Raw genomic sequence first — 23,810 nt, forward strand, 5'->3', positions numbered from 1 at the left:
CAGATCCGCTTTGGACTGGACTCTCGCGACTGTGTTGGATCCATTATGGATTGAACTTTCACAGTATCATGTTAGACCCGCTCGACATCCATTGCTTTACTCCTCTCCAAGGTTCTCATAGTCATCATTGTCACCGATGTCCCACTGGGTGTGAGTTTTCCTTGCCCTTATGTGGGCCTACCGAGGATGTCGTTGTGGTTTGTGCAGCCCTTTGAGACACTAGTGATTTAGGGCTATATAAGTAAACATTGATTGATTGATTGATTGATTATTATTGTTATTATTGACTCTGCCGCTCACTGCTCCCCTCACCTCCTAGTGTGTGTGTGATTATCATTGGTACTTTAACATCACTTTTTTTATTTTTATTTTTATTTTTTATTATTTATTTTTCCTGTTGGGGGCAGTTATTTGTGGTTTTAGCTTTGTTTTTTTTTTGTTTTTGTTTTTTAAGTGCATTGTAGCACTTTGAGGTTGTTTGCTCAATGTAAAGCGCTTTTACAAACAACATCTAATATTATTTTTATTATTATTATTATTATTGTTATTATTATTATTATCCAATCCACTTTATTTATATAGCACATTTCAACAACAAAAAAACGTTTCCAAAGTGCTGCACAGCCATGTTAAAAACAATATTAAAAACAATATTACGCTCCCCCAATGACTGAATAAAAACAATAAATAAACAAATATTTAAAAAATTAGCCCTAGTGTGTGAATGTTGTCTGTCTATCTGTGTTGGCCCTGCGATGAGGTGGCGACTTGTCCAGGGTGTACCCTGCCTTCCGCCCGATTGTAGCTGAGATAGGCGCCAGCGCCCCCCGCCACCCCGAAAGGGAATAAGCGGTAGAAAATGGATGGAAAAAAAATATAAAAATAAATATGATTAAAAACTATTTTAAAGGGTAAAAGAAATTGAAACAGTAAAATAGAAATCAAATTGTACTAAAAAACACAAAGGACAACAGAGGACCACACAACTCACATAGTGTGAAAGGCCAAAGAATAATAGTATTATATTAATATTATTATTTTAATATATTATTATATTAATGTTATTATTATCCCAAAGGGAATCAGCGGTAGAATGGATGGATTATTATTATTATTATTATTATTATTATTATTATCATTATTATGATTCTTATTATTATTGTTGTTGTTGTTGACTCTCCTATCCTGCAGGGGGCAGCATTGCAGTGTCAACACGGCGCAAATGGCGGGAGAGCGAGAGAGATGGTCACTTCCGGTTAGAACGTCGACCTGTCCTCCACTTTTCTTTAAATTTCACTCCCCTAACACCCCGCGCTGTGGTAATTTATTATTTTATTTATGGCTTAAAAAAAACCCACGACGGTGTCTTTAGCGCGTTGAAATGGCGGACGACGACATTGACTACAATATCGTGTTTCCGGATGCGGAACTGTCAGGTGGGCGCCACGCCGCTAGCATGGCGTGCTAATGATAGCCGACATTTTGTTGACATTCTTCATTAATTCATGAGAAATAAACTCATGTTGTGTTTTTGTCTTCTCGCCAGAGGCACAGTGGCGGGGGAGGAAGGCGCCGGTGGTGATCTTGCTGGGCTGGGCAGGCTGCAGGGACAAACACCTCAGCAAGTACAGCTCCATCTACAACAAACAGGTACAATTATTTTATTTTTTTAAATAATAATAACATCATAGTACTGTCAAAGTGATAAATTACAATTCTAAATTTCCCGCGAAGTATCCTGTTGAAAACGTCGTGGTATGATGACGCATATGATGACGTGTGCACGTGACGTCACTCGTTGTAGCGGACATGTTCTTCCAGCCCGATCCATTATGCTTTAATCGCATAATTCCACAGTATTCTGGACAACTGTGTTGCTGAATGTTTTGCAATTTGTTCGATGAATAATGGAGACATCAAAGAAGAAAGATCTAAGTGGGAAGCAGTGTATTGCGGCCGCCTTTAGCAACACAAACAAAGCCGGTGTTTCCTTGTAGGGCTGGGCGATATATCGATATATATACTGGACGACAGGGCATCAGGTAGCCCGTAAGGCAGGGGCGTCACTAGACCTAATACTGTACTGGGGCACACCTGGGGCACAAATAATTAATGTGAGTGTGCAAAGCGCGCAAGCAAAAATATTTTTAGCACTTATTTATCATAAAATAATACATAAATAGTGCTTTAAACTATGAAATCATATCAGATGATGTTGTATGGATCTTTGATGAACCACCTGAAATTAACTCATGCATTTCAATCAATCAATCAATCAATGTTTACTTATATAACCCTAAATCACTAGTGTCTCAAAGGGCTGCACAAACCACTACGACATCCTCGGTAGGCCCACATAAGGGCAAGGAAAACTCACACCCAGTGGGACGTCGGTGACAATGATGACTATGAGAACCTTGGAGAGGAGGAAAGCAATGGATGTCGAGCGGGTCTAACATGATTACTGTGAAAGTTCAATCCATAATGGATCCAACACAGTCGCGAGAGTCCAGTCCAAAGCGGATCCGACACAGCAGCGAGAGTCCCGTTCACAGCGGAGCCAGTAGGAAACCATCCCAAGCGGAGGCGGATCAGCAGCGCTGAGATGTCCCCAGCCGATACACAGGCGAGCAGTACATGGCCACCGGATCGGATCGGACCCCCTCCACAAGGGAGAGTGGGACATAGGAGAAAAAGAAAAGAAACGGCAGATCAACTGGTCTAAAAAGGGAGTCTATTTAAAGGCTAGAGTATACAAATGAGTTTTAAGGTGAGACCTTTGACCTACTTGTGCACTTTTTTACTCCAGACTTCTAAACTGCTGCTGGTAAAAGCAAAAAGGAAGAGCAATGAATCTTTTTGAAATATTTATTGCAGTAATCATCTGCAAATTTAACACCTACAAAAGTAAAACAAAAAATAAAGCACCCCTACATCTCTGGGTTCTTTTATATTATTTAATTTCCATTTATGGCAATGTGGCAAATCCTATTTCAGATACACAAAACTATCAAATATACACAAAACAATAAAGCCACAGTAGTAGAATAATTGAACAACTGTTGTGTGTCTGTCCAGGGAATCATTTTCTGAGAAGTAAACTGTAACGTCTCCTTTTCATTTTTGCAAAGTGGTCAATCACTCTGGACAGACATGGAAATATTACAGTAACTGTTATACAGTTGACCAGTGGTTCCCAACTGGACATAAAAGTGGATTGTGTGTCATTTTCAGTCACGTGTGCATGGAAAAAAAAAGTTTAGGGAGGAAAAAAATCAAATTGTGTCAACAAAACCAGATATTTTTAGCCATTTTTCTAGTGACTATTAGTGAGTATTTTAGCAAAAGGCAAAGCGACTAACAATCAATCAATCAATGTTTACTTATATAGCCCTAAATCACTAGTGTCTCAAAGGGCTGCACAAGTTGGAGGAGGACTCAGGACAGACATGGAAATATATTTTTAAAAAATCTAAATGGGGCAACAAAACCCGATATTTTCAGCCATCTTTCTGAAAACAAATACAGAAATGTTACTATTTTTTTCTGGAAACAAAAGATGCTTCAGCTGTAGCCATTTTTCTGCTGACAAAACAAGATTATTTTAGTCAAAGTCACAGCGATTAACAAGACAAGTCTACTGTGCTATTTTTCTGTCAAATAAACTTGAATGATTTAAAAATGTGGCTCACGACTTGATGATATGGAAAAATGTTTTTCTTCCTGAAGATAAAGCATTTGACTCACACATGCTGACTCCAAATCATCATTGATGCAGAAGCAGCAGACAATAACCAACATGATGTTTCATGTTCATTGGAAATTCCCCCGACAGCTCGTACAGCAAATGAATATGTTTGTCTTGATACAAGGAATAACGTTAGCTAACTTAGCATCAACTTAAGACAATGATGTTGCCTAGCTAGCTAGGACTTCACTTACATCTCTCATTCCTGCTGCTTCTTCTCTGCTGCGGGCCAATAACTTTCTGATATCCATCTAGGAGTTACAATTTGAGTCAAATCAAAATCAAAATATTGTAATTAACAAATTGTTGTTGGCTAACGTTACCTACCTCACGCAGTGATTCTCATCCTCTCTTTCTCTCTTTCAACAGAAGTCTAGATCCACACGTGAATAAATTACCATATAAATTAGCCATGTGCTCATTGTTTAGTGGAGTGAATACAGTAGCAAACAATTACCATACTAGGTAGTATGTGCGCTGTTGTCTGTTATGTAGACTTAAAACTCTGAAGCGTTTTTTTTATTGGTGAAATTTTTACTGGGGCAGTGCAGATCAACAGTGGGGCACGTGCCCCAGTGAAATATGTCTGGCGACGCCCCTGCCGTTCTAAAAATAGCTCAAATAGCAGCACTAACCAGTGAGCTGCCTCTATTTCCTAAATCAGGGGTGCCCACACTTTTTCTGCAGGCGAGCTACTTTTCAATTGACCAACTCGAGGGGATCTACCTCATTTATATATATCATTTATATTTATTTATTTATGAAAGAGACATTTTTGTAAACAAGTTAAATGTGTTTAATGATAATACAAGCATGTGTAACACATATAGATGTCTTTCTTTCACGAAGACAAGAATATAAGTTGGTGTATTACCTGATTCTGATGACTTGCATTGATTGGAATCAGACAGTAATTCATCCAGCTTCCATACACTTTACAAGAAAAACATTGGCGGCAAATTCCGTAGCTTGCTTGATTGACATTCACGGCACCCGAGGGTCTTGTGAGATGACGCTGGCTGCTGCCAGTTCATTATTATGAAAAAATGACAGAAAGGAAGGCGAGAAACACTTTTTATTTCAACAGACTTTCGCGCCGTCCCTTCCATCAAAACTCTAAAGGCCGACTGCACATTTCCTATCTTCACAATAAAAGCCCTGCTTCATGCTGCCTGCGCTAACAAAATAAGAGTCTCGGAAAGCTGGCGTGCACAAGTGATGTGCACGTCAGCTTTCTGAGGGATCGCTTGTGCACGCCAGTTTTCTGAGACTCTGTATTTAGTTAGCGCAGGCAGCATGAAGCAGGGCTTTTATTGTGAAGATAGGAAATGTGCAGTCAGCCTTTAGAGTTTTGACGGAAGGTACGGCGCGAGATGATCTTGCAGCAGCCAGCGTCATCTCACAAGACCCTCCGGTACCGTGAATGTCATTTAAGTGACGTCTTGGTGAAGATTGATGATCACTAATTTTTAGGTCTATTTTTTTTAAAAGCCTGGTTGGAGATCGACTGACACACCCCCCGCGGTCGACTGGTAGCTCGCGATCGACCTAATGGGCGCCCCTGTCCTAAATAGTATTTATTTACTAACAAGCTGGTCTCGCTTTGCTTGACATTTTTAATTCTAAGAGAGACAAAACTCAAATAGAAATTGAAAATCCAAGAAAATATTTTAAAGACTTGGTCTTCACTATTTTAAATAAGTTCATTTATTTTTTTACTTTGCTTCTTATAACTTTTAGAAAGACAATTTTAGAGAAAAAATACAACCTTAAAAATGATTTTAGGATTTTTAAACCTTTTTACCTTTTAAATTCCTTCCTCTTCTTTCCTGACAATTTTAAACAATTTTCAAGTAAATTGATTTTTTTTTTATTGTAAAGAATAATACATTTTTTTTTCAATCTAATTCTTCATTTTAGCTTCTGTTTTTTCGACGAAGAATATTTGTGAAATATTTCTTCAAACTTACTATGATTAAAATTGAAAAAAATTAATCTGGCAAATCTAGAAAATGTGTAGATTCAAATTTAAAGTCTTTTGAATTTCATTTAAAATTTTTGTTTTGGAAAATCTAGAAGAAATAATGATTTGTCTTTGTTAGAAATATAGCTCGGCCCAATGTGTTATATATTCTAACAAAGTGCAGATTGGATTTTAACCTATTTAAAACATGTCATCAAAATTTTAAAATTAATCTTAATCAGGAAAAATGACTAATGATGTTCCATAAGTTCTTTTTTACATTTTTTCCAAAAGATTCGAATTAGCTAGTTTTTCTTTTCATTTTTTTCGGTTGAATTTTGAATTTTAAACAGTCGAAATTGAAGCTAAACTATGTTTCAAAATTTAATTTCCATGTTTTTCTTGTTTTCTCCTCTTTTAAAAAGTTCAATTAAGTGTTTTTTCATCATTTATTCTCTACAAACAACCTTCCGTAAAAGGAAAAAAAATGTACGACGGAACGACGGACAGAAATACCCATTTTTTTTATATATATATAGATTTATTTATCAAAGGTAAATTGAGCAAATTGGCTATTTCTGGCAATTTATTTAAGTGTGTATCAAACTGGTAGCCCTTGGCCTTAATCAGTACCCAAGAAGTAGCTCTTGCTTTCAAAAAGGTTGCTGACTCCTGATGTCCCGATCCGATATTGATATCGGAAATCGGTCCGATATTAGCCAAAAAAGTGAATATCGGATTTTAGCGGACTGTATCTAAAAACTCCGATATAAGCTGTCCATATGCCGCTGCAGCACTTCTATAATAGGTGACTGGTTTGATCACACTCCAACATAGTAGGTGGCGGCAATGCCCCTTAATTAACGTTGGTGGCGGCCGCGGAAAAAGAGCGTCTCTGATCTAGCACGCACAGCCCACGTGATCACAACAACGACAACGCGTGTGCTCAGCAAAGTGTAGTGATGTCGGCTGTGTGGAAGTATTTTAACTCACAGCATGCCGAAATGCTTATCTTCTTAAAAAAAAATCTCCACATTATGCTCGGACTGCAGAAAGTGGAGAAGGAGGAGGAGGAGTAGTAAGGGTAGTCAGCACTGACTGATCATTATTAGTTTTATGCTCTTGTTATTAGAGTGATATGTTTATTGTGTTTACACTATTCTTCAGTGAAGACTAAGAGTATATACTACATTGTTTTGGGCATAGTCAGTCAGTGAAACTGGAGCTGTGAACTCTTAATTTGGAGAAGTTGGACAGTGGACAATATTGTGTTGTTTTTGTGGTTTTTGTCCCTGCCCACAGTTGTTTCCAACATATGCTGACAGTAAAAAAATAACTGAAGTGAACTTGAATTGTTTGCACTTTAAAACGTTTTTTGTTTTTTTTATTGGATTTATTTAGGTTATTTTTCAGGGTCTTCTAATTTATTTTTAATTTATTCTTTTCAATTGTATAATTATGTTGGTATTAATGGTTATTTTGCACTTTAAATATAACGTTTTGTTTTTATTGGATTTGTTGAGGTAATACTCTTATGTTGAAGGTTAAAATTTATGTAACCACTTGGTTAATAATAAATGGGTCAGTTTTTCCTATACCTACTCTTGCTGACTATTGTTTTCTGTTTTCACACTACAACATCAGTAACAGTAACATCACTTTATCAAGCCTTTTCTAACATTATACAAAACAAAATAAGGAATAAATATATGTATGATTCGTGCCTATATCGTATCGTATTGGAAGTGAAAAAGTTGTATCGGGACATCCCTAATTGCGGGTTTGTCTCTGTGCGATATAGTAAATAACTATATCGTAATATTCGAGTATACGTTCTCACGCAGTTGCTTTTAGCTGCGGGCGTAGACTGCAGGCTTTTCTCACTCTTTCCGGTCTTTCCTCACGGACAAACAGGCGCACATTCTTAATAAGTCACATACTGTCACCTCATACGTCACATACGTACACGCCTTCGCAGAGCAGAGAGGTGCAGACTGGGCTACGTTAGCTGCTAACGTAGCCGTACAAGAGAAAGTAGGTGGGGATCTGCTAATAAATGAAGGAAGACTTAATTCCCAATAAAAACAGCTGTGTTTCCAGCGTCTGGCGGTGGTTTGGCTTCAAGTGGGAAAATGTTGAACAGACAACCGTAATTCATCAAGTGTGGGGCACAAGCGTTGCTATAAAAAGTAGCATTACTGCTAATATCATTTGAAAAGTCACTCGCTATAGAATAAAGAGAATTTCATAACCATAGTACAGGGGTGGGCATTACGTCGATCGCGATTGACTGGTCGATCTCGGAGGGTGTGTCAGTCGATCTCAAGCCAGGCATTAAAAAATAGACATAAAAATGAGCAATCATCAATCATACCAAGACTTCACTTTCGTCAGTTGTTTGACATTCTCGGCACCCGAGGATCTTGTGAGATGACGCTGGCTGCTGCGAGCTCATATTTAAGAAAAAAATCACTAACAGGGCGGACGCAGAGAAACACATTTTATTTCTAGAGACTCCGTACCTACTGTCAAAACTCTAAAGACCGACTGCACAGTTCCTGTCTTCACCATAAAAGACCTGTTTCATCCTGCCTGTGCTAACAAAATAAGAGTCTCAGAAAGCTAGCGTGCACAAGCTAGCAAGCTACGGAATTTGATGCCAATGTATTTCTCCCCCGCCCTCAGCGACCGCTTTCTCACTTGCTTGCCCACCCGCACACTCACTGACGTCACTCATCTGCTGCCAGACATTAAAGGGCCACACACATATGCTACTCTCATAACAAAGTGTTTAAAAACGAGTATGCAAGTTGGACAAATGAGATGCCAAATCCAACCACTTTCATGTGGTATTGGACAGAAAGGAGGACTTTTTTTTTCCTCCATTTGAAAATGCGGACGTTATCAGCACCACTGTCTAATTGCAATCAATGCAAGTCATCAGAATCAGGTATAACACCAACTTATATTCTTGTCTTCATGAAAGAAAGGAATCTATGTGTGTTAAACATGCTTGTATTATCATTAAACACCATTAACTTGTTGACAAAAATGTCTCTTTCATAAATAAATAAATATAAATTATAAATAGGAATGAGGTAGATCTCCTCGACTTGGTCAATTGAAAAGTAGCTCGCCTGCAGAAAAAGTGTGAGCGCCCCTGCCATAGTAACATACCACATAGTGAAGGATGAATACTATTTGATTTACTATTATGCAGCTCATTTTTATTTGACACTTAAAATGTCTCTGACAATCCTGCACTTTATGTTTTGGGAATGACTTTAATGCTTAATAACTTTAATAAATACACTTTTGGTCGATTGACTTAGTTGTGATCTCCCTCTCTGCATGAAAGTTTAAAAGTAGCATATATGAATGCAGTATGAAGAAGAATGTTTGAATGTAGACACATAGCCCACTCTGCTTTGTTCCTGGTCTGAGCTGCTGTGACGTAGACTACCCTAATAACTCCTAGAACACCCGAGAAGCGCAGATATCAAACATCAAAATACTTCCTATAGTTCAAGGAAGTATATATGTATATTAGGGGTGTGGGAAAAAATCGATTCAAATACGAATCGAATCGTTTACGTTGTACGATTCAGAATCCATCCATCTTCTTCCGCTTATCCGAGGTCAGGTCGCGGGGGCAACAGCCTAAGCAGGGAAACCCAGACTTCCCTTTCCCCAGCCACTTCGTCTAGCTCTTCCCGGGGGATCCCGAGGCGTTCCCAGGCCAGCCGGGAGACATAGTCTTCCCAACGTGTCCTGGGTCTTCCCCGTGGCCTACCGGTTGGACGTGCCCTAAACACCTCCCTAGGGAGGCGTTCGGGTGGCATCCTGACCAGATGCCCGAACCACCTCATCTGGCTCCTCTCCATGTGGAGGAGCAGCGGCTTTACTTTGAGTTCCTCCCGGATGGCAGAGCTTCTCACCCTATCTCTAAGGGAGAGACCCAAACTCATTTGGTCCGCTTGTACCCGTGATCTTATCGTTTCGGTCATGACCCAAAGCTCATGACCATAGGTGAGGATGGGAACGTAGATCGACCGGTAAATTTTGAGCTTTGCCTTCCGGCTCAGCTCCTTCTTCACCACAACGGATCGGTACAACGTCCGCATTACTGAAGACGCCGCACCGATCCGCCTGTCGATCTCACCATCCACTCTTCCACCACTCGTGAACAAGACTCCTAGGTACTTGAACTCCTCCACTTGGGGCAGGGTCTCCTCCCCAACCCGATTCTCACGATTCAGAATCGATTCTCATTTAAAAAAAAATCTATTTATTTTTTTAATTTTTCTTTTCTTTTTAATCAATCCAACAAACCACCACACAGCAATACCATAACAATGTAATCCAATTCCAAAACCGAACCTGACCCAGCAACACTCAGAACTGCAATAAACAGAGAAATCGAGAGGAGACACAAACACCACACAGAACAAACCAAAAGTACTGAAACAAAAAATTAATATTATCAACAACAGTATCAATATTAGTTATCATTTCAGCATAGCAGTGATTAAAAATCCCTCATTGACATTATCATTAGACATTTATTAAAATAATAAAAAAGAACAATAGTGTCACAGTGGCTTACACTTGCATGGCATCTCATAAGCTGGACAACACACTGTGTCCAATGTTTTCACAAAGATAAAATAAGTCATATTTTTGGTTCGGTTAATAGTTAAAACAAATTTACATTATTGCAATCAGTTGATGAAACATTGTCCTTTACAATTATAAAAGCTTTTATTTTGCAAAAATCTACTGCTCTGCTAGCATGTCAGCAGACTGGGGTAGATCCTGCTGGAATCTATGAATTGAATGAATACACAATCCTTTTGAATGGTAAAAATATCGTTTTTGAATCGAGAATCGAATCGAATCGAAAAAAATAGATATATTATCGAATTGTGACCCCAAGAATCGATATTGAATCGAATCGTGGGACACCCAAAGATTCACAGCCCTAATATATGTATATATATATATATATATATATATATATATATATATATATATATATGTATATATATATATATATATATATATATATATATATATATATATATGTATATATATATATATATATATATATATGGTACTTAAATAATCTTTCGACACAAGTGCAAATGAAAATACAATGCACAACTGTAGTCATATTTTTTGTGCTTAAGAAACTTCTCTATGACTTTACCTCAGACCTGGGCAAAAATACGGCCCACGGCTTATTAAGATCTTCAACCCGGCCCCCTGGACGTTCTTCATAATTTTTTTTAGACCTTTAACATCAACACAATATTTGCCATTAAGACATGCAGTGTTGTTTGTAAATGACCGTCAGTCTTGAACTATAGGAAGTATTTTGGTGTTTGATATCTGCGCTTCTCGGGTGGTCTTAGAGTTATTAGGGCAGGGGTGCCCACACTTTTTCTGCAGGCGAGCTACTTTTCAATTGACCAACTCGAGGGGATCTACCTCATTTATATATATCATTTATATTTATTTATTTATGGAAGAGACATTTTTGTAAACAAGTTAAATGTGTTTAATGATAATACAAGCATGTGTAACACATATAGATGTCTTTCTTTCACGAAGACAAGAATATAAGTTGGTGTATTACCTGATTCTGATGACTTGCATTGATTGGAATCAGACAGTAATGATGATAACGCCCACATTTTCAAATGGAGGAGAAAAAAAGTTGTCCTTTCTGTACAATACCACATGAAAGTGGTTGGTTTTTGGCATCTAATTCATCCAGCTTCCATACACTTTACAAGAAAAACATTGGCGGCAAATTCCGTAGCTTGCTTGATTGACATTCACGGCACCCGAGGGTCTTGTGAGATGACGCTGGCTGCTGCAAGATCATTATTATGAAAATATGACCGAGAGGAAGGCGAGAAACACTTTTTATTTCAACAGACTCTCGCGCCGTCCCTTCCGTCAAAACTCTAAAGGCCGACTGCACATTTCCTATCTTCATAATAAAAGCCCTGCTTCATGCTGCCTGCGCTAACAAAATAAGAGTCTCGGAAAGCTGGCGTGCACAAGTGAGGTGCACGCCAGCTTTCTGAGGGATCGCTTGTGCACGCCAGTTTTCCGAGACTCTGTATTTAGTTAGCGCAGGCAGCATGAAGCAGGGCTTTTATTGTGAAGATAGGAAATGTGCAGTCGGCCTTTAGAGTTTTGACGGAAGGTACGGCGCGAGAGTCTCTTGAAATAAAAAGTTTTTCTCGCCTTCCTCTCGGTCATATTTTCATAATAATGATCTTGCAGCAGCCAGCGTCATCTCACAAGACCCTCCGGTACCGTGAATGTCATTTAAGTGACATCTTGGTGAAGATTGATGATCACTAATTTTTAGGTCTATTTTTTTTAAAAGCCTGGCTGGAGATCGACTGACACACCCCCCGCGGTCGACTGGTAGCTCGCGATCGACGTAATGGGCACCCCTGTATTAGGGTAATCTACGTCACAGCAGCTCAGGCCAGGAACAAAGCAGAGTGGGCGGGGTTTAATTTCAGAGCAGCCGGCCCCAAAACGGGTGTGTCAGGAACAGATGCGGAAGCAAATTTATACAACAAATTCCTGCATAAAAGTGATAATATATATGTACACATTGGTGAGGTCACACACTGGTGTTGGTGGAGAAGGCCTGGCTCTCAGTCTCCTCTCTGATTCATCCCAAAGGTCTTCTATTGGGTTCAGGTCAGGACTCTGTGCAGGCCACTCAAGTCCATCCACACCTGACTCTGTCATCCATGTCTTTATGGACCTTGCTTTGTGCACTGGTGCACAGTCATGTTGGAAGAGGAACGGGCCCGCTCCAAACTATTCCCACAAGGTTGGGAGCATGGATTTGTCTAAAATGTTTTGGTATCGTGGAGAATTTAAAGTTTCTTTCACTGGAAGTAACTCCTGAAAAACAACCCCGCACCATAACTCCTCCTCCACCAATTTTCACACTCTGCACAATGCAACCTCCAAACCTAGACTGGTCCACCCGATTGCCAGATGGAAAAGTGTGATTCATCACTCCGGAAAAGGCCCAAGTGATTAGGACACCTGATTCTCATCATTTGGATGGGTGGCCAAATGCTTTTGGCAACATAGTGTAGCTTGCGTCTGATCTTGTTCTTTTTTGTCAACAGGGATGTGTCACCATCCGCTACACGGCTCCTCTCAAGACCGTCTTCATCTCGGAGTCGTTGGGCTACAAAGAACTTAAACATTCCGCCCTCAAGTTGCTGGAGATGCTCTATGACTACGAGGTGGAACACAGTCCTATTTTCTTTCACGTGTTTAGTAACGGCGGCTTCATGCTGTACAGATATATTCAAGAGCTTTTACGCAAGGAACAACAGTTTAGCTCGCTGAGTGTCGCCGGGGCCATTGTGGACAGCGCCCCCGGGAGCGCCAACGTGCCGGGGGCCGTGCGGGCGCTGACCGCCACACTGGGGCCCAAAGTAAGTCCCGTTTTGAAGTACCTCCTGCTGGCGCTCTTCGCGGCGACTGTTTTCCTCTTGCGAGTCGTGTTATACCCGCTGACCAAGTACGTGCACAAGAACCACTACGACGCCGTTCGAGAGCGGCCGCCCGCCTGGCCCCATTTCTTCCTGTACTCCGGCGCCGATCAGGTGATCAGGCCGAGCGACGTCCGGCTCTTTGTGGACGCGCTCCGTTCGAAAGGTGTTCCGGTGGACTTGTACGATTTTGTCTCCAGCGCGCATGTGAGTCACCTTCGGGAGTTCCCGGAGCGTTACATGTGCAAATGTCGCGACTTCCTCGCCGCGTGCATGGAAGACGGAGACGGGACGCATGTCGGGAGAAGACGCCGACTTCAGGATCAGTAAACGCGCTGAAAAGATTGTCTTCAATGAGACAGAAATCGAGTCGTAGGATCATGTTTTTTCGGTTATTCAGCCGTAAATTTGCTTTGTTTTTGTTGTAGTCGTTTTCATGTCCACTGAAGTGCTTTTAGGACACACACCAGGTAGTGGCTACACACTGGATACATGTGGCTTAGGGAAATAAAAAGGCTTTTAATATGAATGCATCGTTGGTACAGTAGATACTTGTGATTTTTTCAGAAGAATGTTTACACGGAGACAGAGACTCGTGCGTCCTAAAGACCGGACACCCCATCCATCCATCTTCTTCCGCCTATCCGAGGTCGGGTCGCAGTGGCAGCAGCTTAAGCAGGGAAGCCCAGACGCTCCTCTCCCCAGCCACTTAGTCCAACTCTTCTCGGGGAATCCCGAGGCGTTCCCAGGCCAGCCGAGAGACATAGTCTTCCCAATGTGTCCTGGGTCTTCCCCGTGGCCTCCTACCGGTCGGACATGCCCGAAACACCTCCCTAGAGAGGCGTTAGGGTGGCATCCTGACCAGATGCCCGAACTGCTTCATCTGGCTCCTCTCCATGTGGAGGAGCAGCAGCTTTTCTTTGAGCTCCTCCCGGGTGGCAGAGCTTCTCACCCTATCTCTAAGGGAGAGACCCAAACTCATTTCGGCCGCTTTTACCCGTGATCTTGTCCAAAGCTCATGACCATAGGTGAGGATGGGAACGTAGATCGACCGGTAAATAGAGAGCTTTGCCTTCCGGCTCAGCTCCTTCTTCACCACAACAAATCGATAGTGTCCGCATTACTGAAGACGCCGCACCGATCCGCCTGTCGTTCCCACGATCCACTATTCCCTCACTCATGAACAAGACTCCTAGGTACTTGAACTCCTCCACTTGGGGCAGGGTCTCCCCCCCCCCAACCCGGAGATGGCACTCCACCCTTTTCCGGGCGAGAACCATGGACTCGGACCTGGAGGTGCTGATTCTCATTCCGGTCGCTTCACCGGACACCCCACACCCACAAAAACAACCTGGTGTATGCTATCCAGAGTCATGATGAATGCACTGATTTGAAACAAAACCACCACTAAGTCGAGAAAATAAATATTCAGTCTAAGCCTGGGCCCCTGGAGGGGGGTCCAGACTGAGGCCAAGGGAAAAAAAGCAACCCTTAAAGCCATAGCACACATAAACGTGTGTTAGAGGGAAAGATCAAAGGACATTAAAGACATTAAAAAGGAAGACCTGATGCAACCATCCACTTTGACACACAGCCACAAAAGTAAAACAAGAAACTTAAACAAAAACATATACGCTGTGGTGGTTTCTGCGGTGTTCCATACCATCGTCTGCTGGGCAAGGGGAGCATGGCTGGAGACAGGAGCAGACCCAACAAAGCAACCAAGAGAGCCGACTCCACCCTCGGCCGCCCACCAACTCTCGGCCAGTGTCCAGTCCGCATGGATGAGCGAGGATGCGCCCAAGGAGACAGAGGTGTCCGATATCTGCTCAGCGCCAGCGCCGCACCCCTGTCTCTTCCTCCGAATCCCCTGCAGTCTCTCCAAACAGACTCTGGTGTGGCAGAGACCCAGCAGCTGGTCTCCATGGCCAACAGGCTCCCGGGAGCGAGATCCAGAAGTTCACAAAAAAAGCACCGGAGAAAGATGCTTTTCAAGGACAAACATCACTCCTCCGAGAACAAACATGTCCCAGATTCTGGACAGGAAGGACGTGTGGTACGAAAGAGGGGTGAAGGAAGCCATCCCTGAACAGAAGAAGTCGCCTGCTACACCACCTGTCTCCCACATACAACACTGTCCTTTCAACCATTCATAAAAGACTGCGGTTTAGCCTCCAACAAATTACAGGAATTAGAAACATTCTGCTCACAGAAGCTCCTCTGTGCCATTTGTTTACATCTGAATGATTGCGACTATTTTGGACTGATAGTGGTCGATCCACACAATACTTCATCGCTAACGAGCGGATTATTCACTACCACGACTGTCGTTGGCACTGACACTGGGACTGCTTGTTTGCCTTAAAACAGTTGTCTCTCGCACTATAATATGGCGAAACTATCCTTGCCCAGACACAGCCTCCTGGTGTTGGAGTATAAATACTGGGGGTTTTGGCACCAGCTACTATAGACTAGATCTGACCAGTCTAAGTCTAAGAAGAGATGTGACCAATCTAAGACGAGATGTGACCAATCTAAGACGAGATGTGACCAATCTAAGACGAGATGTGACCAATCTGAGTATAAGACGAGATGTGACCGGTCCAAGACTAGATTTGACCAGTCTAAGTCTTAAACTAGATGTGACCAATCTAAGTCTAAGACTAGATGTGACCAATCTAAGTCTAAGACTAGATCTGACCAGTCTAAGTCGAAGAGGAGATGTGACCAATCTAAGACGAGATCTGACCAATCTAAGTCTAAGACGAGATCTGACCAATCTAAGACGAGATGTGACCAGTCTAAGACGAGATGTGACCAATCTGAGCATAAGACGAGATGTGACCAGTCCAAGACGAGATTTGACCAGTCCAAGTCTTAAACTAGATGTGACCAATCTAAGTCTAAGACTAGATGTGACCAATCTAAGTCTAAGACTAAATCTGACCAGTCTAAGTCGAAGAGGAGATGTGACCAATCTAAGACAAGATGTGACCACTCTAAGTCTAAGACGAGATCTGACCAATCTAAGACGAGATGTGACCAGTCTAAGACGAGATGTGACCAATCTGAGCATAAGACGAGATGTGACCAGTCCAAGACGAGATTTGACCAGTCCAAGTCTTAAACTAGATGTGACCAATCTAAGTCTAAGACTAGATGTGACCAATCTAAGTCTAAGACTAGATCTGACCAGTCTAAGCCGAAGAGGAGATGTGACCAATCTAAGACAAGATGTGACCACTCTAAGTCTAAGACGAGATCTGACCAATCTAAGACGAGATGTGACCAGTCTAAGACGAGATGTGACCAATCTGAGCATAAGACGAGATGTGACCAGTCCAAGACGAGATTTGACCAGTCTAAGTCTTAAACTAGATGTGACCAATCTAAGTCTAAGACTAGATCTGACCAGTCTAAGTCGAAGAGGAGATGTGACCAATCTAAGACAAGATGTGACCACTCTAAGTCTAAGACAAGATCTGACCAATCTAAGACGAGGTGTGACCAATCTAAGACGAGATGTGACCAATCTGAGTATAAGACGAGATGTGACCAGTCCAAGACGAGATGTGACCAGTCTAAGTCTTAAACTAGATGTGACCAATCTAAGTCTTAGACTAGATGTGACCAATCTAAGTTTAAGACGAGATGTGACCAGTCCAGTTGCGATCGATTGAATGTCCTGAGAATTCAATGACCTGATGAATGAGAAAATCCATAGACAGTATTGTTCAATGTGCTCCAAAAAGTACCAATGCACACTCATGACTAACTTTAACAAAATAATGACTACACTAAATAAATAGCCCCAGAAAGTCATTTCTTGACAGAAGAAATTCTATTTAAAAATATTGTTCTGGTTAATTAAAAGCTATATTACTTGATTTCAGTACTCAAATATACTTTATTTTCTACTGTTGTCACGCAAACTCACTTATTGTTTTCATATTTCTTGGATTATCGATACGTAAGAGAGCACATTCTGTAGTTTTAATGTGCGCTAGCTTGCTTCTCCAGGTAATGAGCAGTGTCTCTGGCCCTTGACTTATTTAACCAGTCATGGTTTTACCATCATTTTAATCTAAAACGGTAATACAGGGTTTGTCATGGTACCATTGGTCGGTAAATCCCTTGCGAGGCTCTCTTGTTGCCGGAATCTAATCTCTCAGAGACAAACAAACCTCTTGCACCCTGTTTGGAAGCAAGAAACAAAGAAACCATACGTGGTACTTTATTAATGCCGGCAAAATGATTGCGTTCCTTCATCGTTCCATTAATTTACTTATTGAGTCTTGGTCCAGGTCTACTTGTAGCTTTGTTAACCTCGTTTAGGTTTAGGTTTTATGCATGTACGAAAGCTTTTTTTTGTCATTATAGTCAAAGATGACCAAGTCACCGTCAATGCTAATCCTAAAAGCTAACCATAACAGACTTTCGACTAAATGAAATGGTTTAGGATGCATTTGTTTTTTGTTTGATTTCATGAGCACTGCTTGTTCTTGCAGATGTTGTAGAATAGTCCGAGGAAACTGGTAATAAAAAATGAATGTACTTGTTCCCCACAAATGTTGTGTTCTCTCTAGCTAGCAATGTGAGAATTCTATGCAGTATTTTGTTCACTTGTGCTTTCTATCCTTTTTTCAAGTGGTCTGTGCAAATTTGTACACTGTTTTCATCCATGAAACCATTGCTGTGTGTATCATACCTCGGAAATCCTGGATTAGTTTCGCAACATCAAACCTTTTGAAAAGGCATTTCATAGGACTAATCAGACACAAGTGTTGATCCAGACCGGAACAATCGGTACAAAGTAACAGATCACTCAATCAGTCTATCCAAGTTGACTTTTATAGCCTTAATCACAAATGTCTCAAAGGGATGCACAAGTAAAACAATATAAAATAACATTTACACTGTGGTGGCCTCTGCGGTCTTTTACGCGGGGTGGGAGGAGCATGACCAGAGACAAGACTAGACCCAACAGAGCACAATGACATCCTGGGCTCAGATCCCACAACGGGGCAGGAAAAAACTCAACCCTATAGGAACAACGAGAAACCTTGGAATCAATCAATCAATGTTTACTTATATAGCCCTAAATCACTAGTGTCTCAAAGGGCTGCACAAACCACTACGACATCCTCGGTAGGCCCACATAAGGGCAAGGAAAACTCACACCCAGTGGGACGTCGGTGACAATGATGACTATGAGAACCTTGGAGAGGACGAAAGCAATGGATGTCGAGCGGGTCTAACATGATACTGTGAAAGTCCAATCCATAATGGATCCAACACAGTCGCGAGAGTCCAGTCCAAAGCGGATCCAACACAGCAGCGAGAGTCCCGTTCACAGCGGAGCCAGCAGGAAACCATCCTAAGCGGAGGCGGATCAGCAGCGCAGAGATGTCCCCAGCCGATACACAGGCAAGCAGTACATGGCCACCGGATCGGACCGGACCCCCTCCACAAGGGAGAGTGGGACATAGGAGAAAAAGAAAAGAAACGGCAGATCAACTGGTCTAAAAAGGGAGTCTATTTAAAGGCTAGAGTATACAGATGAGTTTTAAGGTGAGACTTAAATGCTTCTACTGAGGTGGCATCTCGAACTGTTACCGGGAGGGCATTCCAGAGTACTGGAGCCCGAATTGAAAACGCTCTATAGCCCGCAGACTTTTTTTGGGCTTTGGGAATCACTAATAAGCCGGAGTCCTTTGAACGCAGATTTCTTGCCGGGACATATTGTACAATACAATCGGCAAGATAGGACGGAGCTAGACCGTGTAGTATTTTATACGTAAGTAGTCATACCTTAAAGTCACATCTTAAGTGCACAGGAAGCCAGTGCTGGTGAGCCAGTATAGGTATATATGTATGTATATAAAGGTATATACAGTATAGGTATATATGTATATAAAGGTATATACAGTATAGGTATATATGTATGTATATATGTATATAAAGGTATATACAGTATAGGTATATATGTATGTATATATGTATATAAAGGTATATACAGACAGGTGTAATGTGATCAAACTTTCTTGTTCTTGTCAAAAGTCTAGCAGCCGCATTTTGTACCAACTGTAATCTTTTAATGCTAGACATGGGGAGACATTGGAAGGGACCGCAGATGTGGTACCACGCCCTGGGTGGCCGAGTGAATACGGTTAATAACGTGAGCGTTCAGTCCAAAGTGGGACCAGCAGGGGATCCTCTTGCATGTAGACAAGTCGGGGCTCTGAGACGTCACTGACTGATGCATAAGGAGTGGTCACCCCGGGGTCCCGACTTCATGGGAAAGTCCAGTCCAACAGAGGATCATCTTAAATGGAGACAAGTCAACAGCTCAGAGACCTCACCAACTGATGCAAAGAGGAGTGGTCCACCCCGGGTCCCAACTTGGAACAGCTAGCGCATCATCTGCGGTCACCCGAGTGTTTCTTTTCCACAAAAATACTCAAGCAAAAGTAAAATGTCCCTTAAATTCATCATTCATGGATTTTTCTTGTTATTGTTTGTGCCATGGCGCCATCTTTTGGATGTGTTTGCTCACTGCAGGTTTCTGCAGTGTCCTTCCATTTATTGGTAGTGCTTTTTTTTCTTCTCTCCATCCAGAGTGCCGTTCAGTTTTCTAGCCGTCCGTAGCGTTCCCACTCCTTTGGATTGTTCAATCATCATTCCAAGCAACGTTGGTAAGTTGTACAATATAACTAAAATAATTCTTACTTACTAAAACGTCCCATCTGTGATGTCTGTAGGAGAGTTTTCATGCACCTACGAACGTTGTTATGTAATGACGCCGGCGTTGTTAGCAACAGCTAATATGCTAACACATTTACAAGCGTCTGTGGTTTTAACTTACGATGGCATTCTTTTTGTATCGTTTCACAAATTACTCAGTAAATTCACCAAAACGTCACCGTGGAGTTATTGAGTCTGTTTAGCTGATTGGAGAGCTAGTGGGTCCATGACGATTACTTCTGTTTTGTTCGACCCGCCGTTTTACTGCCGTGTTGCAGGACCCGTTTCAAAACAAAGATATGTAATTATAGATGTACTTAAACTTTCTGTAAAAATATCCCATTTGGTAAGGTATATATCTGTGGCTGATAGTCCGGTGCGGCTAATATATAAGTAACTGATAAAATAAGTCCCAGTCAATCAATCAATCAATCAATGTTTACTTATATAGCCCTAAATCACTAGTGTCTCAAAGGGCTGCACAAACCACTACCACATCCTCGGTAGGCCCACATAAGGGCAAGGAAAACTCACACCCAGTGGGACGTCGGTGACAATGATGACTATGAGAACCTTGGAGAGGAGGAAAGCAATGGATGTCGAGCGGGTCTAACATGATACTGTGAAAGTTCAATCCATAATGGATCCAACGCAGTCGCGAGAGTCCAGTCCAAAGCGGATCCAGCACAGCAGCGAGAGTCCCGTTCACAGCGGAGCCAGCAGGAAACCATCCCAAGCGGAGGCGGATCAGCAGCGCAGAGATGTCCCCAGCCGATACACAGGCGAGCAGTACATGGCCACCGGATCGGACCGGACCCCCTCCACAGGGGAGAGTGGGACATAGGAGAAAATGAAAAGAAACAGCAGATCAACTGGTCTAAAAAGGGAGTCTGTTTAAAGGCTAGAGTATACAATTGAGTTTTAAGGTGACAAATAAATGCTTCTACTGAGGTGGCATCTCGAACTGTTACCGGGAGGGCATTCCAGAGTACTGTACAGTCAGAAAAAACGACCTAAAGTGACCGTCTCATAAACTTCCAGACTGGAACCTCTCCAGAAACTACTATGGCCACCTGGTTTAGTATTTTAATTTTTGACCGCACAATTGGTGCAGTTCAGCTAAATGTGTTGGTTTCAGCATTGTCCACACGTTTAGGTCAGGACTTAGCCCGGTTTAGCAATTCCTTTAGCACTTTTGACGTGTGTTTGGGGTTATTGTCATTGCGCCCGAGACCCAACCTCCGAGCTGACGATTTTAGCTTGTCCTGAAGAATTTGGAGGTAATCCTCCTCTTTTCATTGTCCCATTGGCAGCAAAACAGGCCCAGAGCATAATAGGGACGGCGTGGCGCAGTGGGAGAGTGGCCGAGCGCAACCATGGGAATTGTCCAACCTTGTTGATTCCGGCTACTACCCACAGGGAGTTTTTGTTACTCAGCTCTACGATCCTTAGTAGAAACCTCTTGTGTCCTTGCTTCGACTCAGATGGACACACCAGACGTGTCAGTAGTCCAGAGCTGACTGAGCAATGTCAAGAAGAAGTGTGTCCCCACACCCTAGAACAGGAAGAAAAAAAAGAATCGCCTGGCTAAGCATTTGCCCTCTTCCCCTGTCAGGCGGTGTTTGAAGAGCGTGCCTCTGAACGGGTCCAGCAGGGATGCTTGTTGAATGTCGATGACGAGTCAGGTTTGACATTTGGGAAAGTGAGTGGCAGGCGTTTGTCTCCGCACCAGACCTGGCCCGGGCGCTCCGTGTATCACATGGAAACTTTGCAGATCAACACGGACGGGTGAACATCGCTAACTGGAGTGCGCGTGATGCTCTCATCCCGCTGCCCGCTTCCTTCACTGGTTCAGTGATTTCGGAGATATTCATAACTTGGGAGGACAGACGGGTGTCCTTTTGGTCCCATGATGGTCCGAATCTAAGGTAGCACGATGAAGGTCTCTTTTGAAGGTTTATTTCTGATTGTGTCATCGGATATATTGCCCCAGGTATGGATCACACGACGTTCAGTTTTGTGGTACATCAATCTGCTGGGACATTGGATGTTTGGATGATTTCTTTAACTTTTGAGGGCAGGGTATTATGTGATGATAAGGAGAAGGGCTAGGATTAATCTAACTGCTCATTCCAACCAACAATTTCTAGGAATCGAAGAAGTAAAGACTCTAGACTGTAATCTGAAAATACTTACATTGGTGTTCATTCTTTACCGCTTGAAGAGTTCTGTGTTCCGAAAGTCCGTAAAGAACGGGGTGATACTAGAGGAGAGAACCGCTTCTGTGCACGCTGAGATAAAGTGATTGTTGATTAACCAGGTCTTCGTCATCCTTTTAACATCCAGACAAAAGCTACACCGCGTCCAAGACAATCCCGCAGCATCCAAAGCCCGAAGAAACTCTGGGCGGGACTAATCCACCTCTCGGGGCCCTGCTAGCAAAGAGGTTTTTATCTACTTCGGCAACCTCCGCAGTAAGTGGGACCCTTTTCTAAAGAGGGTCGTTCAGAGGATCTGGTATGGTAGCTGCAGGATTAGGTCTCTGCTTTTTGCAGATGATGCTGGCTTCATCTGGCCAGGATTTTCAGCTCTCATTGGATCTGTTCGCAGCCGAGTGTGAAGTGACTGAGATGAAAATCAGCACCTCCGAGTCTGAGCCCGTAGTTCTCGGCCGGAAAAGGGCGGATGTGATCTCAGGGTTGGGTATGTTTATCCTGGCCCAAGTGGAGGAGTTCAAGTACTTTGGGGTCTTGTTCACCAGTGAGGGAAGGGTGGATCGTGAGATTGACAAGCGGATTGTTGACACGGCTGCAGTGATGCAGACCCTTTATGAGTCTGTCGTGGTGAAGAAGGAGCTGAGCCGCAAGGCAGAGCTCTCAATTTATCGGTTAATTTAAGTTCCCATCCTCTCTTATGGTCTTGAGCTTTGGGTTGTGACCGAAAGGACCAAATTACGGGTACAAGCAACCAAAGTGAGTTTCTCTCTGTCAGGTGGCGGGGTTGTCCCTTAGGGGGAGAAGCTCAGAGTAAAGCCGCTGAAGAGAAGAACTAGATGAGTTGGCTAGGGCATCTGGTCAGAATGCCCCTCAGACGTCTCCCTGGGGAGGTGTTTGGGGAACGTCAGACCGGTAGGAGGCCACAGGGAACACCCAGGACACGTTGGAAAGACTGTCTCCCAGCTGGCCTGCAAACATCTTGAGATCCCCAAGAGGAGCTGGATGAGGTGACTGGGGCGAGGGCAGTCTGGGCTTCTCTACTTAGGCTGCTGCCCCCGCAATCTTACGTTGGATAAGCAAAAGATGGATAAATGGATTGACAAAATCTACAATACACACAAAAACGGAATCTGAGAGATATGCCACTTCAGTCGACGAGGGCAATATCTTTTCTGCAGAATAGGGAAGAGTTGGCACATTTCCCAGCATGCCTTGTTGTCCTTGAATGATCCCTTTTCATCATGCTTCTTTAAAGGCCTACTGAAATGAGATGTTCTCATTTAAACGGGGATAGCAGGTCCATTCTATGTGTCATACTTGATCATTTTGTGATGTTGCCATATTTTTGCTGAAAGGATTTAGTCGAGAACATCCACGATAAAGTTGGCAACTGGAGAAAAGCAGACACATGTTGATGGCTCCAACAAAAACAGCTATTCAGACCGAGAAAACGACAATTTCCCCATTAATTTGAGCGAGGATGAAAGATTCGTGTTTGAGGATATTGATAGCGACGGACTAGGAAAAAAAACTAAACGCGATTGCAATGGCGTTGCATTGAGACGGATTCATATGTTTTTAGACACATTTACTAG

The 23,810-nt window shown here is 42.5% G+C and overlaps 1 protein-coding gene and 1 long non-coding RNA gene across 2 annotated transcripts in view; both read left to right on the top strand.

Moving 5' to 3' along the window:
* The first annotated feature begins 1,215 nt into the window (after nucleotides 1–1,215).
* On the top strand, nucleotides 1,216–13,784 carry LOC133544953 (transmembrane protein 53-like). Its single transcript, XM_061890204.1, has 3 exons — nucleotides 1,216–1,436; nucleotides 1,547–1,650; nucleotides 12,884–13,784. Exons 1-3 carry the CDS (start codon nucleotides 1,382–1,384, stop codon nucleotides 13,583–13,585), a joined length of 861 nt encoding a protein of 286 aa, XP_061746188.1. The 5' UTR covers nucleotides 1,216–1,381; the 3' UTR covers nucleotides 13,586–13,784.
* A 6,090-nt stretch (nucleotides 13,785–19,874) lies between these two features.
* The window catches only part of LOC133545629 (uncharacterized), a 97,010-nt gene continuing 93,074 nt past the window's right edge, over nucleotides 19,875–23,810 (top strand). Inside the window, exon 1 of the long non-coding RNA XR_009804888.1 lies at nucleotides 19,875–19,950. This is a non-coding gene — a long non-coding RNA (uncharacterized LOC133545629). The remainder of the gene's footprint in view (nucleotides 19,951–23,810) is intronic.

The sequence above is a fragment of the Nerophis ophidion genome, linkage group LG28 (genome assembly GCF_033978795.1).
Source record: "Nerophis ophidion isolate RoL-2023_Sa linkage group LG28, RoL_Noph_v1.0, whole genome shotgun sequence".
NCBI lineage: Eukaryota > Metazoa > Chordata > Actinopteri > Syngnathiformes > Syngnathidae > Nerophis > Nerophis ophidion.